Here is an 18,155-nt window from a genome sequence, read left to right as displayed (position 1 = left end):
TTGACTACAATCTTGTTTAAGCCAATAATGCTTACTACTACTATTTCACACTTCATGGCAAGCTGTCCAAATCAACCAAGAAGTTGTTCATACCTCTGACAAATGCATCACACCTGCTGGGCCCTTTTCGAGGCCGATTTGTGCCCAAAAACAAAGCTATTTTTATCTTAAAACTTTACCTGAACGACAATCCTGCTTATATTAGTAAGCACAAAATAGGTATGAAATGTTGCACTTTTGTTTCAGTCACAGCGTTTTTCTCTGTCAGTTTCTCCTACTTATGTTTTATCTAAGAAAAGACTTAAATGTTCATCAGACTGTGTATTTAGCCCTGGATGTTGTGAGAGGTTCTAAATTACAGAGATGTCTAACAGAATCTTTATAACTGAGGAAAAAAACAAGTGATTTAGTGAACTAGTGAGGTAGTGCAAAATAGGAAATGAGCACTAATCTTGAAAGAAAATCACTAAGTAGAACATTTTTGATATTAATTTTCCTTAACAAGAAATCTTATAATAAAATTTCAAAATCTAGAAACAAGGAATTCCACATAAGCATTCAAAAAGGGAATAAATAAGTTAAAAAGCTAACTGTTAGATAGATTTACTACAAATTGAATATTGAGTTTTTGTGGACCTAATTGTAGTTCATGTTGATTAAAGTGGCAAAAACTAATATAATAAGTAAAAATGATTCATTTTAGAACAAAAGGAGATAATGATAGTACAAGTTTACCAATCTTAATAAATCCTCATAAAATCCAAACTATAATGGAACAATATCCTTCAAAAAACAAAGTGAAGAAAATCTGCCAAAGAAAATGTTCTGGACGAAAATGCTATCTTGAAATGAACAACAAAACGTTTATTAAGGTATTCTACTCTGGTAATGGGAAATATTATGTTAAAAAATCTGTATTGCTCAAAAAAGGGTGTTATTATTATTTAAAAAGTTTATGATAATAGATGGTTATATTTTCTCCAAAAAAATATTCAATTTAAACACCATAGACCATAATCATCTTAAAATACACTGACATTACACATTTAAAGATACATTTGTCTTATGTAAATTATATATAAATTATGAGTCAAATAAAATTTCCAGTTTTCCTAAAACAAAGACCAAAATACCATTCACAATTAACATTTTTGCTTAAAAATATAATCAGAGCTTTTGCTTAGAATAAGATGTTTTCAAGATTAAATTAACTGGTATTCAAGCATGGTTCTCTAGTTCGCCTTGTCTTACATCAAGTGTAATAAGATATGAAAACTAAAAAACTAGACAAAAACACTTGTCAGTGTATGCAGTGTGTGTTCTAAGAATAATCAGAAATTTCAGTTTTTGTTTCCAAAATGACAATGAATGCCAATCTAACTTAATTCATTGAACTATCAAATAACATCCTTAAATATGAACCAACAACGACAATGCAATATGAGTCTTAAATCAAGTTTTTCTAGAGTCAAGAGTATAGGGAGCCAAAGAATTTTATCTAATCTGTAGACAAATTGTTAAAGGCGCCTCAGTTGGTGAAGTGCAGGATGGCACACGGGAATGCAGGGTTCAATTCCCAGGAGGTGTAATGAGCTCCATTCAGTGTGGATCCTTAGACAAGACCCTTTTCAATGCTGCCTAACTATGTAGCCACAAGGAGACTGGGCCTCCCTGTGCCGGTCCCCAGCCCGAGTAAAATACAGAGTTGTGTCAGGAAGGGCATCCTGGTGTTAAAAATGTACTCCAAACCACCTGTGCAAATCAGTGAAAGCTGGTGTGCTGTGGAGAACAGGGATACGCTGAAAGCAAGACAACAGCTTTTAATGAGACAAAAAAGTTCTGATTTTGAGAAAGCTTAAAATGGTGCAGAGCAAAGAGAAGTTAAAACAACTTCAAACCTGGTCAAATATCCTGTATGTCAAACAACCCGGTTTTAAATCTTTGCTAGGATCAAATAATTTGCAGTGAAAGGATTCAGGCAGTCAGGTCTCCGGGCTTCATGCAAACCACTGATGTCATGTTTTATTCAAACTGAGTGAGAGGTCTTTGATGAGAGCTTGAGACCCGCTGCTTTTGTCCTGAACGTTGCAGGAGAACATGTGGGCTGTTTTCCATTCATCATAGCTGCTGTTGAAATGCCCATGAAGCTGATTATATCAAACATCTGAGATCACATGAGGCAGACTGCTGCTAAAAAACACCAAAATATCAACTATATACACTAGAAAACATCAACATAGGCCAACTGAGAAGCAGCAGCCATTTTTTGCAAAGTCAACACCAAGATGCTCTTTTGATAACTACTAGTCACATTTCAAGCAAGACAGACTTACATTTTGACAGCCTCAATCCAGCACAACAGCAAGCCTGGGAGCACATAATGTGCTCCCACTCACATTATGACACGTCTAAGATTAACTAGTGCTGGGAGAGCTAATTAACTTAAATTCATACAGCAGTACCTTTAAATTATCTTCAAATGCTGCAACCAAAAGGATATTTTAATTACTCCCTGCAACACAGAAATTAATGGTATTCAGGGTTTTCTCTTGGCATGAGGCAGTTTTATCACCTACAGATATGCTGGGAAATGAGTATATCCAACACTCAGCACATGCTTTGTGTCCTTTGTTTACTGAAAAGAATCCAAATGCAATAGGATTCCTAATGTGTGTGTTTATTTCAGTTGAGTGCAGCTACAACTACAGAGTTGGTTTAATCTTTAGGTAAAAGCAGATGAGTTTTGAGTTATTACAATCACTTTTAGTGCTTTGATGCTCAAATATGGGACAAAAGAGGACGAAAAGGAGGAGACAGAAAGAGAAAAAGAGTGGAGAGTGAATGTTGAAAATCGCTTAGGCATGGAGGAATGTGGCTGGTACAGATGGGAGATTGAGCTGAGAAGCCTTGAAATTTAAAGCAGCAGTTTCAAAGCCTTTCTTCCTGAAAGATGGAGAGACAAGACGCATGTGGAAAGCACACTTTTCCTCCTTTTTTTCTCATGCTGTGGTATTTCCTCAAGGAAACACCTGCTTTCAACTTCTAGTCGTGCTGATTCTTTTTTTCTGTGGCCTATATTGAAAGTATCCCCAGCCTTTAACTGTCTTTGGATTTTTGTTGCTCTCATTCATATGAGATATTTTCCGCTTGCAAACCTTTATTATTGGATTTTAATTAGACATGTTTAAAGAGAACAGCTTGAGTCTTTAGGTTTTACACTCCTATGATGCATCATCATTTAGAGTAATCAACAATAACAAACCAAAATGAAAACATTCAACAAATGTTTAAAATTTAAGTATACATTCACATTTCAAAAAACAAAAATAGAAAATCAAGGAAAAATGTGTTCAAATTCAAGTATTTGTTGGTTTTTACATGAATTGGGCTTCCAGGTCATAAAACCCACAAAACAGGGTTTTGAATACTGTAGTGAAATTTGCCCAAACTCTGCAGAGCATGAATATTTTAAACTGAATTATGTCCAAATTCCTCCACTACTTACTACAAATTACACTGTGTAGAGCGTTCGCCATTTTGCTGTCTGAATCTACAATTCCAAAATCCAGCGCCCCAGAATTTTCCCAGAAGTCTCTGCGAAAAACCAGTGTGCATCGATGCTCACTAGATTGGCAAATATAGACCACAATGCATTGCGTCTGAACAATTTTTGCCCAAAAAACTGTGTTTAAATGTATTTTTTTAATAAACGATCAACGTTTTTATCTTCAGAAGACAGTAGAGTCATAACTGATCGTCACAGAACCCTCATATCAATGAGATTTTCACTTTGTGAAATCGATGACGTCATATTTGCTGTGGAAAAAAAAAAGCAGTGAGCATGGTGTCGTAATTGCTTTTAAAATCCAGCGCACTACGCAGTTCCGCACAACAGAATTTTATAGTAGTTAGGGGTTAGGGCAGGAATTTGGACATAGCCTGAGTTTCACCAACTAATGATCTACTAAACTTAAAGCGCCTGCACAGGTTTCTCACATGTCATTAAATTGGTTTTGTTTGGTTCAGCTGACTTCAGACCTGACAACTAACGAGAAGACCATTGTTGATTCCCTCCATAGTGTGGGTATACAGCCACAAAAGTTCTTAGCTAAAAAAAGAACACTTTTTAGGCAGGAACAGAGCGCTGTGTCCAAGCAGATTCATGGAATCAAGTCTAATGGAAGGGCAAAATGTGGCAGGAGAAGATGCACCAGCAAAAGAGACGACCGTGGGCTTCAGCGGATTATCAAAAGATTCAACAAGCTGAAATCCAGAAAGAGTGAAATGAGGTGGAGGAACAACTTTAAGAACCACCACACTCAGACGCATGTGGGAGATGGGCTACAACTGTTTTGTTTCTTGGGTCAAACCACTCCTGAACCTGAAACAACGGAGGAAACATCTCTACGGGGCCAAGGAGAAGAAGGACTGGACTGTTGGCCAGTGGTCCACGGTCCTGTTTTCTGATGAAAGAAAAGCCTGCTTTTCATTTGGGAATTATGATTCAAGGGTTTGGGGAAAGACTGGTGAGGAGCAGAACCCAAACTGCTGTAGGTCCAATGGGAAATCTCCACAGTCAGTCAGTCAGGATTTGGGCTGGTTGGTAAACTCTGCTTTCTTCAAACCAAAATTACTGCCAGTCTAGCAGAATGTTCTAGAGGACTTCGGTGGAGATGCAGATCTGGGTGGAGATGCAGATCTCGTCTGTATTAAAGATAGACATATAATTTTGAAAATACTTTTATTTTGATGGATTTTGTCATGGTTTGAGTTTGTTTTGTCTTGGTTTTTGTTTTAGTTCTTGTTCTGTCTTGTTTGATTCTGTATCCTGTTTTATTTTGGAAGGTTTCCTGTCTTGTCACGTTTTTGAGTTTTACTTCCTTTGGTCCCCATCTGCCCTGATCGTGTTCACCTGTGTCTTGTCTGCCCTGCTTGTATATAAGTCTTGTCTCTGCCTTCCTCTTGTGCTGGTTCATTTGTCTTGTCATGCTGTCTCTTGCCATGCTGTCTCTTGCCACGCTGTCTCTTGCCACGTTCCATGTTTCATGTTCCTCGCCACATCAAGTAAGTTTTGTTTGTTCAGAAATCCTGCTCTGCAGCGCTTTGTGTTTGGTTTTTGTTTATTAAAACCCCTAGTCCCTGATCCTCGTGTCTCCGCCTCTGCTTCTGGGTCCAACCGGCTCTCAAGCCACCCCACCACCGGGACAGAATGGACCAGCCATTTTTCCAGGACCCAGCGGAGCGGGACATGCTTCGTCTGGAAACCTACTGCCGGGAAGCAGAAAGGACTAGAACTTTTTGGATTTTCGATCAGGCCCAGTTCCCCTCATCTCCCTGGAGTGGGAGCCGCCCAGACTACACTGGGAGCCGTCTCGCCATGAGGGGGGGTGGACGTCGCCGTCGTCCCCGCCGTCCCCTTCCTGTTCCAGAGATTTGGTCCGGCACGCACCACATCCCTTTCCAGTGGTGGTACCGGATGCACCCCATCCCCGTCATGTTCCGGTGGTGGTCCCGGATGCACCACAACCACATTCAGTGGTGGTCCCGGATGCACCCCGACCCGTCCCGGCTCCCAGGGGGGTGCCGTCTGCGCCCCGACCCGTCCCGGCTCCCAGGGTGGTGCCGCCTGCGCCCCGACCCGTCCCGGCTCCCAGGGGGGTGCCGCCTGCGCCCCGACCCGTCCCGGCTCCCAGGGGGGTGCCGCCTGCGCCCCGACCCGTCCCGGCTCCCAGGGGGGTGCCGCCTGCGCCCCGACCCGTCCCGGCTCCCAGGGGGGTGCCGCCTGCGCCCCGACCCGGCTCCCAGGGGGGTGCCGCCTGCGCCCCGACCGACCCCCGCTGCCAAGGCCACGCCTGACCCGCCAGAGCCCGACTGCTGGCCCGACCCGCCAGAGCCCGACTGCTGGCCCGACCCGCCAGAGCCCGACTGCTGGCCCGACCCGCCAGAGCCCGACTGCTGGCCCGACCCGCCAGAGCCCGACTGCTGGCCCGACCCGCCAGAGCCCGACTGCTGGCCCGGCCCGCCAGAGCCCGACTGCTGGCCCGGCCCGCCAGAGCCCGACTGCTGGCCCGACCCGCCAGCTGACTCCATGCCTGACTCCATGCCTGACTCCATGCCTGACTCCATGCCTGACGACGCCTCCACGCCTGACCTGCCCCCCCGGCCGTCCTCCGGACCTGCCTCGCCGGACCGCTCGGCCCCCCGGCCGTCCTCCGGACCCGCCTCGCCGGACCGCTCGGCCCCCCCGGCCGTCCTCCGGACCCGCCTCGCCGGACCGCTCGGCCCCCCGGCCGTCCTCCGGACCCGCCTCGCCGGACCGCTCGGCCCCCCGGCCGTCCTCCGGACCCGCCTCGCCGGACCGCTCGGCCTCCCGGCCGTCCTCCGGACTCTTCTCTGCCTCACCGATGTGCCAAGCCTGGCCTCCCTGAACTATGTTGCCCGTCAAAGTTTGTCCTCCGGGCATCCCCCCTCAAGTGACTTTACCCCAAGTGACAAGTGACAGTACCCCCCGGGGACTGTCATGGTTTGAGTTTGTTTTGTCTTGGTTTTTGTTTTAGTTCTTGTTCTGTCTTGTTTGGTTCTGTTTCCTGTTTTATTTTGGAAGGTTTCCTGTCTTGTCACGTTTTTGAGTTTTACTTCCTTTGGTCCCCATCTGCCCTGATCGTGTTCACCTGTGTCTTGTCTGCCCTGCTTGTATATAAGTCTTGTCTCTGCCTTCCTCTTGTGCTGGTCCATTAACTTCTGCTCATGTGTTTCACGTCCTCTGGTCATAGCGTCCTTGTTCCCTGTTTCTCGTTACGTCACAGTAAGTTTTTGTTTGGTCATCCTGCTCTGCAGCGCTTTTTGTTCTGTTATTAAACCCTTTAGTCCTGAACCCGTTGGCCTCCCGTCTCTGCATCTGGGTCCTACCGGCTCTCGAGCCTCCCCCGCACATGCCAGATTTGATGTTATCGTAATCTTTGTCTTGACCAATTTTATTGAGAAGTAAATGCGATTTCTGCAGTTTTCAAATCCAGATTGTTTTAACGGGTTTTAGGAACTGGGACCCTAGTTTAAGTAAAATAAATAAACAGGTGAAATCGATTAAATAATGGGGCCTGATTCGAGCTAAAGTTTTGAACGGAATTATGAAACTGAATACTATGTACATTTTTGAGTCATAATTTAAATGAATATACTATTCTCAATTGACAATTCAATATGCAATTCAGAATTGGAGTATGAAATTACATTTTGCAATTTAGAATTCAATATAAAAATGTACAAGTCAATATGGAAACTTTCTAAAATAAAAACACTAGCTGTATTTTAAATTGTCATGGGTTTATGTCATTCAAATGCATTTTGCAATTTACAATTCAACATGCAACTTTCATTTTTATATATTTCTGACCAAATTACTTAGTGAAAAGGTTCTTTATTTTTTTCTAATATTTAAAATCCACTAACACAGAAGCTGAAAAACACTCGTATAACAAATTTTCTGCCAAAACAGATTTTGCCAAGGTAACTGAGTCCTCAGAGCTGCTCCCAAGCATGGGATAAAAATGCCACAGGGATGTGTTTATGTGCACGGTTGTAAAAAAGTGACAGCAGTGTAACAAGGACGGCACGTTAGATGACACTAACAGTGCCATAGCTGTCCTGTAAATCCATGCTCTGCACAATTTATTGTCCGCTCAGTGAGTGATCAAAATGATAGAGCCAGCCAAATTCACATTATGGATACATGTAAAGTGACTACTGAGACTAAATGTCCCTCACAGGAAGAGATTGCAGTCAGGAGTTACCCTGCAAAGCCAAGTTTGGAGGAAATAGAAACATGAATGGACCGTTCACATGATTCACCTTTGAGCATTTAGAAATGGATCAACCAAGGTTGTTGATTTTAGATTTGTAAAACATAAAAGGAACTACTTATATCTTCAAATAAGAAAGGACACATTCCATCATGGTTCTATGTAACCCTTGTGCTATCCTAGGCACTTTAACATTGGGAGTTGGGTCATCTAGACCCACTAGACAGTGCGTTAAACCCTTTTTCTTCAATGATTTGTGATCTTCACTGGTGTCCATGGATTACATGAAATCTTTCCACCTTTATCCACCTTTGTCATGGTAGGGAGAACACGTCAATGGAAGGGTGGGGTCATCTAAGATAGCACAAGGGTTAATCTTATAATCTCATTTATGCATTTGTTTTCATTTGTCAAAGATTCATTACAAAGTTATTACAAAATATGAGCAAAAATGATGATTTAAAAGAGTGTGCATATATTTGATCTATCTGAAGGCCAAAGATTTATTTATTGAGCTTCAGTTTTGCTTACTGGTGACTATCTTTACTAAAAGAAATCCTAAGTTTGATTAGTTATTGAATGAATGTATAACTGATGATTGTACTGTTTTGGTGTATTATTCCTATTTGATTGCTTGAAATAAACCATTTAAAAAAAAAAAGCTCACTGATTGAAGATGCAGAAAATCAACTTTGGCAGACTGTGTTAGTCTGCTGGTTAGGTGATTTGCGTAACCAATTATTTAAGGATTTCAGTGTTATGTTGAGTTTTTCATAAAAAGACTTGCATTACTAGTGCATAATAATAAAACCTTAAAACATTTTCATTTTAAAACTGAGGATGAGTATTAAAAAAAGTGTTAATTTTTTTCCAGGTCAATGCCAGTGTGGTCAGTGTACTTGCCACCCACCCGGAGACAGCCGCGTTCACGGCAAAAACTGTGAATGTGACGACCGCCAGTGCGAGGACATTAATGGAGAGGTCTGTGGAGGTAAGAGGACAAAGACACAAGTGCACAGCAACAAATCTGAGACTGATATACAATCTATGCAACATATATGAGCAGGTTTCTGCATATTTTTTCATTTTTAATACCTACTCAAGCATCTGGATGGCTCAATTGGCTGCGTGCAGGAATGGCGTGTCAGTCTTTTTTACCCAGGGGGTGCAACGAGCTGAATCAAGTAGACCCTTAGCACTACTGCCTACTGTAACCACAAGGAGGCCCAAGTCTGGGTTTCCCTGTGCCGGTCCCCAGCCCAGATGAAATATACGGTTGTGTCTGAAAGGGCATCCTGCGTAAAACTCTCTGCCACCCTTAAGGGGATATTCTGAAAGTTGAACAATGTTTAACACTTACTCAAGCGTGCTTAGACAATTGTTATCTTAATTAAAAAAGGAAAAAATAATGTCTAATTAAACAAGGTCCCATTTATTTGTTTGTTTATTTATTTATATTTATGATCATTTTGGGGCTCTTTTCCGTTCCATCAAAGCTTATAAAGAATAACTGATCAAAACCAAAGCTTATGACGATCAATTACAAATCCTGATGTGAAAATATGCTTTGAAAAGAATGGTTTTTTTAGGCCTCAAGAACAAGACAACATTTGTTTACCTTAATTTGACTTGACATAAAAGACAAAACATTGATGTATAAAAAGCAGTGACATTAACCAACCAATCACCTTTAGGCAGCAGTGGAGGCAGGAGTTCTAATAAAGTTAGCCTCAATCTCTGTGCCATTTATTATTTTGTTTTTTTGTTGTTTATTAATGCCCTTTGTTTTCATTTTTTAACATGCTTAAGAAGTAAAATAAAAGCAAACAAATTAAGTTTACTTCCATTGTAAGAAGCTTTTTTTTAAACTTAACATCACTTTAATTGATTTTTCTTAAAAGTCAGATTAGAATGACCAATTGTTTTTAGCAAGAAAAATGGACATGCTGCCCATTTTTTCCTTGCATTTGTCATAACAGACTTCCTTTGCTCTGAGAGCATATATATGTAGGAATTGTCTTCCCAACTGCTTTCCCTCACAGCTCTTCCCTGCGAGCTCTGTGAAAGGCAGGTGCAAACTAATTGAGGGAGGGCAAGGTTGTTGTACCTTCAAAGCAATTAACCGCTCTCCCATCCGAGTTGATTAAAGCAGTTATACATGACCAGCCATGGCTGCCACTCCACTTCACCTACGGCTGAGGCTGCTCGTTTCATTTATAACCCTCCAGCAAAAACATACTACTCATAAGCGTTTCCAATATTCCACCCCCACCATTACAACTCCAAGATATTTAAAAATTCCAGCAGAGCCGACAGTAATAAAGAGTTATTCAAGCAAGCAGGGATCACACTGGACATTAAAAAATATGCATTTATTTAGAAAAATTTAATCTAAGAAGCTTAACTCTTTTTGTTATTGTTTTGTTTTGGCATCAGTTAAGTGAGGTATTTAGCAAAAGCCCTTTTAAAAAAAACTGATTACTGCTGTCCATTTATAGATTTTCAAACAGACTAGAATTCTCTTATAAAAGGTTTAAATTGAGTCATTAATTTCTCACATTTAACATTTGCTCCAAGTTACAGCAATAAACGGTGTGAAGCCACTTTACACTGATTACTGCAGGTTTTCTGATTAAGCATCTGGTGACAACAGGATGGAAATTTCATTTTCTACATTCTCAATTGCTAAATTTAACACAACTCACTACTTAGCCACTTTGTACTTCAATCAAGTGAGGGATAGTAAAAGACAAAGTTCGCATTTTCAGAAATCAACGCACGCCGTGGAAGCCTGAGGCGTCTGACGTGAAGTGGAAGACGGTTGCTTCTGCAAAGTTGGGTAAATTTGGTTAAACCATGGTTCAGGTGAATACTCGATTCTGATTGGCTGCCGGGTGTGCATTAAAAAGTAATAATCCACAGTGAAAATACACACTGTTCACTTAGCCTAAATGTTGTAAATCACCGCACTGAATTTTCCAAAACAAACTTTAGCTACAAAAAAATGTAACTGAAATCGAACAAAAGGACACAATCTTTTCAGTTATTGAATATTTGGTTTTTAATTATTATTATTTATTTTTTTTTTGCAAACCCAAGCTTGGCATTTATTTACTTTACTGTTGTTCACCTTTCCGGTCATCCCTTTAGGGGTCCCCACAGCGAATCAGATTTCACTTATTCACACAGGAGGTTTGGCAGATAGTTTTACACCAGATGGCCTTTCTGACACAATCCTTCACCGGGAAACCCAGCCTTGGGTCACCTGTGGCTACACTTTACATTAAATACTAAAATTTAAAGAAATTAAAAAAAATAAGTTAATAAAGATATGTCTAAGACATGTATGTGCTCTTTTTGTGTTTCATAAATGTGTGTCATGGCAGTAATTCCCATCATGAAAAAATAAATCACATGAGCTTTGTTTAAAAAAAACCTTTCGAGTAACAAACTATGGATTTACAAAAAGACTCCCTGTGACAATTCCTGTCTCATTACTACCTCAGAACATGAAGTGGACTGTTCATACACTAAGAAAGGTTAAGCTTTATTTCTTATGATTTTTCTTGCAGTCAAAGGACAGGAGAATAAGTTTGACGGTGCTTGTTAAAACTCAAGCCAGGCTAACAGCTATTCTGGCTCCTCAGCATCCTGCTGCCTTCACTGACCAATTAAAGCTCTTTGGATTCTTGTGCCTGTGTGTGTGTGTGTGTGTGTGTGTGTGTGTGTGTTTATGCCGGCCATTTGTGTTAGTTTTTCCTGTGTCTTTGAAGCACAAGAGATTCATTAGTGACAGGCCAAGGCCGGTGATGACAGTTTCTTTTATGTCCTCAGGGTAAGAACAGTAAGCCTGTCTCATCTCCCTGAAGTTCTGCCCCTCTCTTCTACCTATTAGTGTCAAAGTTCGAAGACTGCACTGTCAACTCTATATTTATGGGTTTTATAGCTCCTTCTGTCATCCAAAAAAACCTCACACCTTTTTTTCTGTTTTTATTTGATTTTTCATCATGCTGCACCATATTGTGTTTTCTCTGAATAAAGGTTTTCTCCCCCTTTCGCTGGCAGGTCATGGTTACTGCTCATGTGGACGCTGCATCTGTGAAGAGGACTGGTTTGGGAAATTGTGTCGGTTTTCCAGGTCTTGCGACATGAGCGATGCCCAAAGCAAAGAGCTTTGTGAGACTGCCGATGGAGTTGTTTGCAGTGGAAAAGGTGACCATTTATTTAAGTTGTTAAAATCATTTTAAGGTCGATTCTGAATTGCTATGGCTTCTCCCTACCTCTAAATGAATCCCTCCATACAGAAAAATAGTGTCTTCAATGCTTGATGTTACTAATAATAGTCGCCGGTGAGCTACGTTAGCTGCCAGCACTTGAAAAAAAACATAACATTGGTCACCCATGTAAGTAATGACTTATTGTCATTGCTTACTGTACATTTAAATGCAAACTTCTGTGCTTCAGAGCACACCCACGTGAAGAAATGTGTTTCTCCTCGGCAGAGGGATACCCAGCCCTAAGTCTCTACGGCACCTCCTTAAAAAAACAATTTTGAACACCACAACAGCTCCAAATGCCCCTACAATTTGGGCAACAGGGAGGAGCCAGAGAGGTAGGGAATACATTTGGATTAATCCTCTAAAGTTTTAAACTCAGAGGTCCAAACACAATGTCAGAATTTGTGTTTAGAAAGAACTACACAACCTATCCGTGATCAAAAGACACTTTTATTGGATTTTTCTTTAACTTGATAATTATCCAAATGACCTGCTGGATAAGCTTTACTTAAGCCAGAAGTACACACATTAACTAATGTCAAGCTGGCAAAGCTGCAGACCTGAAGCAAGACTTTTTATTTCTGATTTTGCATTCACACCGAACATTTGACGCGCATTCAAGAACACGCTAAACGCGCATACTTGGACTCAAGCATAATCCATGGTGTTCACACTGGAAAAGCAAGGAAGGGCTTCTTCTTCTTTTTCTTACTATCCTTCTACTTTTACAAGCGCTTGCCATAAAACCGCAATTATTAATTTCTCCTCTATGATCAATTTTTTATACGTCACTACCAAATCCGAGTCCCTGATTGGTCAAAGTTCAACCTGGTGTGACTTGCAGTTTATTGGCCATGTGCTTTTCATGTGGAGACTGAATCTAACCGTAAAAAAACATATAAGTGTGTGTAAACATGAGAATTTTGAATGTGGAAACCTAAAATGCGCACTTGCATACTTTTTTGGCTGCTTGAATGCGCCTTGCCAAGGGCGTTAATATAGTTTTAGGCCTGCAGAACCTATTATTTTCCTGAGCCTTTTTGTTTTGACTGTGTTTCACATTCTTTCTCTTTAAATTTTTTAACACCAGTATTAATTGTTGCTTCCAGTTATGCAACACACTTAAGTAGTAAGTGGGTTAAAAAAAACACACAATAACTACCAGATCTTTGGGTGTGAAATTATTTAATTGAAAAACGTCTTAGACTTCTGTAGGATCACTGATGGGAGAAAGTGTAAAAGTGTGTATCTGTCTTTGTCTTTCCACTTAGGCACTTGGCAAACAATTGGATTTGCTGTGCAGAAAAAAAAAGAATGAAAATGGGAAATAGTACAAAAAGATGGAATGACAAAGAATGTTCACTCTGTGGATAGCAGTCTGAAGCAACAAATTTACTTTTAAAATGTTAAACTTTTGTGTGTTTGTGTGCTTGGTGCAGGTTCCTGCCACTGCGGCCAGTGTATCTGCTCACCTCAAGATTGGTGGGTGTCTGGGGACTACTGTGAGTGTGATGATCGAGAGTGTGACAAACATGACGGTCTCATCTGTACAGGTACTGAACCACACGCCACCAATGCACCAGTTATTATGGATTCATTCCAAAACTCTTTGATTGGTCTACAATCAAGTTAATCAAGAACTGAGTCTAAAAACCGGAAAATGTCTCACAGCAGGAGTTACTTTTTCAGAAAGCAGTTGTAAATTTCACTGGAACTACTGACATAAAAGGGGTATTAGGTTAAAACTAATTGTTCCTCTCTGAAGAAATGTGAAATACAAAAAAAAATTGCTCGATGAGGAAAAAATTAAAAACAAAATACACTCTTTGAATGACATTTGATATTTTGTTAAATGATCAGGAACAGTTAGAGTTAATATAATATTTAAGTGTTTATGTGGAGAAAACTCTTTTGCATTTGAGGAATATTCAAAGAGCACACTACGCAAGAATCATTTAAGTGTGATTGCAAGATCTGTTAACCTTCACTAACTATAATTACTTGTAGAGATGTAAATACAAATAATTGCTTGCATTAGTATTATGTTGACAGCTGAGTGATTTACATGAACATTTATTTCCTTCCAGCGGATTTAAATTAGAAAGAAACAAAAACGAATGACAGGCACTATTTTTCCACATTTCTTCCCCATCAGATAGATTTGATTGAGTCTTTTTTTTTTTCATTGTAATGATTGAAAATCAGTTTGGCAGGTTTGCCAAGAAATGATTCGGCATCCAAGGATTTCACGCATCTTTCAAAGCTGTAGATTCTCATTACACGCACAACTGAAGAGCGATGTGCAAAATCTGGCGTATTAGGGATGCTCCCCGGTTCATTTCATGCAATACATGCAATCATCCTGGCAAAGCTTTCTGAGAAGAGAAAAGAATGTTTGCTTAGCTTTTCTGCAACCCAGAAAAATCAAGCCACTCTTTGACACGATGCCAGATTGTTGGTTTATGAACGACGTGTTCATCTGTGCGATGTTAGGGTCTGATACAAACACCTCATGCATTTATCAGATTTTGAATCAAAAATGTCAATAAAATACAACTATTACTGTAAATGTTTGCTTTTCAATGCAGATGAGCATTAAGATTAAAAAGAGTCTTTACAAATAAGTACTTTTAGGTGGAAAAAGCCATTTCTATTACCTCGAAACGAAAACAAACCATTGTTTTAGGTTCCCTTTTTGTTGTCTATTTCATTATCAAAATTATTTAGAACGCACGTGTGTAGCAGAGCTGATAGGAGGAAAAAGAACACAGACTCCAGACTTAGGTTAACAGTTATTTTTGTATGAAAGGGTCTATTTCATTCAAAATCAACTTTTTGAGCTTTTAAGTCTATTATAATGTTAATTCCTCACAAAAACCAACCCCAAAGCAGTATTTTGATCCTTTCATGCCTCACTGAATACTCCTCTAAAACCTGCAGTCTTAGCAGCAGCCTCTCCCAATCCACCGAAACGAGTGGGTTCTCACATTGTGACATCACAAAATGAGGAACAGCCCCTTCCAGGAAAAGTCTCCGCGGCCAACGATTAGCGATGTCAAGTTGTGTTTCTTGTGTGTGTTACTAAGAAGTAACGTTAGTTTTAGTAGTTTTTTAAGTGTTGCAAAAAAGGTTGAGTTACAGGTATTATGAATAAGCTAAAGCAACTAACAGGTCTAATGAGGATTACTTGTAGCGTGTTACAAACAAGTTGTAGAATTACTGTGAACGCATTTAATAAAGTCTGACTGACTCTTTTGTCACGCTTAATGTGTGTTATTGTTCAGTATGCCTTACATATCACATTAGTCAGAAAATAGTCCATTCATTGATGGGGCACCTAAAAATCATCTGTGCCCTAAAGTGTAGAAATACAATCCAATTTTTGTGTGGAAAAAGGACATTTTCTGTTGGTTGCATCAGCAATGCTGTAACAGTGTGTCAATGGGAATATCATGTGAGAAAACGGAAGACCTAAAAACTCTAAAATACTTAAAAATCATGCGTGAATGCACATCTTATGTGTGAAAGAGGCTTACCTGTGTCATCAGATCTACAAGAACCCAGGTCATTTATAGTGTGTGGAGTAGGGTGGAGCCAAATGATGACTCAAGCTGAGTGCATCATCTTCCCTTGTCCTTTTTCTCGCATCCTTTGCACAACCACACCTCCAGGGAGAACCTTTGCAGTAGATTGCAGTATCTCTTCAAATGTGTCAGGCAGGAGTCCTTTTCCTAACCCCAGTATCTTTAAGGGCTTGTGAAGCTGAGCTCAAGGATAAAGACTGTCAATTATTTCAACATAATTATCATTCAAACAAAGTGAAAATGTTACATTCAGACATTTTGCTGCTTTTGTTGTTCTTCCAGTTGATATGCAGAAAAACAATAAATACAAGGGAAAAAAATTGTGCTAAAAATCCACCTCAAGGCTCTATCCAGTCCAACCATTTGGTTTTGTTAATGATCTTAAAAAGACAACTTTCATTTTACCACAACACTAATGCTACATTTACACTGGGCTCAGAAATGCGGGTTCGAGTGACCAACTCCAATGAAAAGTCTAAGTAAATATGCGTTTTGGGATTCTCTGTTCAAAAGCGTTCAAGAGTCACTACTTCAATTTTTGGGTCAATTTTTGGGCTGCACAAATAAATGCATTGAAGTAGTTGACAAATCAGAGACTCAGATGTCCTTAACAACCGTTTGAAAACCGATCATGTGCTCGGACAGAATTTAATGATCCAAATCTTTTATATATCGGAATAGAGCTGTGTAAGATGAAGCCTTAGCAAGATTTGTGAGATCGGCGCCCGATTCAACATTTCGCACCAAGCCCCTTCCCACTTGTAGGTACAGTACATGTGGTAGTATCGGGCAGCGACAGTCCAGTGTGAACACCATATGCTAAAACTTGAACACGCATCACACGCCCAGTGTACATATTAGACATTGATTTAATTTTATTAAAGTATTTGTTGTAGAAGTTAGAACCAAACGTTAAACAGTCCAGATTTCCTTCTCTGGCTTTCTTTTTAAAGGAAGCTGAAAAAAAACAATCCTGAAGAAAACAGCTAACCCCCCCCCATCCCAATCATTACTGAAGTGCCTCAAGGGAAGCAGTGGGAAAAGAGGAACCTTGGTAAAGGTCGGACATGATGAGAAAGCTCTTTTAATTCACAGCTTTTCTTCTCACATCTCCTCACAGGGAACGGGCTGTGCAACTGCGGCAGCTGTGAGTGCTGGGATGGATGGACAGGGAACGCCTGTGAAATCTGGGTGGGAGCAGAATACTGACGAGAGAAAAGGACAGTAGTTCTCCATTTTGACTAAAGACCAACAGCATGACCCGCCGGGAAAAACAACCAAGCCTGGAAGCCCCAGAAGAGGATTAAAAACGGATGTAATCTCCATAGGACAAACAATATTTTATTATAATGATTGCAAGTTTTGCTGGTGCAAAAGACGCATTTCCTGTCTGCAATGTATGCCATTCACTTTTCATATCTGTTTTAATGTTGTAGCAAAGATTATGTGTTTCAATACAGAGAGCAAACCCATTATTGTGTTTAGTTGGTGTTTTTTCTTCAATGCCCTTTTGAAAACTTGTTTTGAAAAGCTGTAGGAAATGGAAAAGGAAGTAACTCTTTTTATTTCCTTTTTTCCCCCTAATAAAACATTAAATGCGCCGCACTGACACAACATTTTGCATGTAAAACAATGCATCACTATCATACATGATTACAAATTTGTTATAACATGACATAACTACAATGGGCATACTTGAAATGGCATATTATATATAATTCTAAAAACATTGTGAGCCTACTCGGTTTCAGCAAGGGAAAAAAAGCATGAAAATAAATAAAGAGGACACCTGACATGTAAATCTTCATTAATCAAAAAATACATAAAAAAAGAACAAATGGTTTATCTGTGGCATGCTGGATGTTCATGTCACTCCGTATGGTCACATCAGGGGATTAGAGCTGCACTGATGCAGGAGCTCAGCAGGATCAACTCATCAAAAGCCACAAAGCAAAGGTATTTTTTACTGTAAGTCTACTTTGGCCTTTTTTTTTCATGCTTAACCAAGTACTTCCATCTGTTTTCTTCGTCCCATCCCAAAAAAAACGACAAGTGCAATAATATACTGCACACGATATTGCATTAACTATGAAGTTACTGACATTACAGTACACCTTTATATAAATATTTTATTTAATATGTTGTATATATGTATACAACAAACTGTATATTGTAGACAAACTCATTGCATATGTGTAAAATTAGCAGTACATACCAACAGTTCTTGACAGACATAACCTACTACATGCAGATCATCAACGCCATCCTCCTCCCCATGCAACAGATGGGATAACGTACAGAAAAAAAGAGGTTCAAAACAGAAGCAACAAAGATTACATAATATTCCTGTAGAGAGATATGGACAAACCAAAGGTGGAGCTGCAAAGATCAAAACAACACAAAATAACATTTACAGTGCTATCATTTACAAAAATAACGTCAACCTTGGAGAAGGCAGTTAACCGGACAGGGGTGGGAACCAGCCCGGCATGTAT

The 18,155-nt window shown here is 40.1% G+C and overlaps 1 protein-coding gene across 1 annotated transcript in view; it reads left to right on the top strand.

The window, feature by feature from the left end:
* The window catches only part of itgbl1 (integrin, beta-like 1), a 44,587-nt gene extending 27,455 nt beyond the window's left edge, over positions 1–17,132 (top strand). The window contains exons 9-12 of the mRNA XM_004081444.5: positions 8,674–8,790; positions 11,865–12,011; positions 13,516–13,629; positions 16,781–17,132. Of these exons, the coding sequence (XP_004081492.1) occupies positions 8,674–8,790; positions 11,865–12,011; positions 13,516–13,629; positions 16,781–16,869 (467 nt within the window). The 3' untranslated portion in view covers positions 16,870–17,132. The remainder of the gene's footprint in view (positions 1–8,673; positions 8,791–11,864; positions 12,012–13,515; positions 13,630–16,780) is intronic.
* Positions 17,133–18,155: the final 1,023 nt, after the last annotated feature.

The sequence above is a fragment of the Oryzias latipes genome, chromosome 21 (assembly GCF_053564925.1).
Source record: "Oryzias latipes strain Hd-rR chromosome 21, Olatipes_Hd-rR_3.1".
Classification (NCBI taxonomy): Eukaryota; Metazoa; Chordata; class Actinopteri; order Beloniformes; family Adrianichthyidae; genus Oryzias; species Oryzias latipes.
The sequence above is the reverse complement of the archived record's forward strand: the minus strand, read 5'-3'. Positions and strand labels throughout refer to the sequence as shown.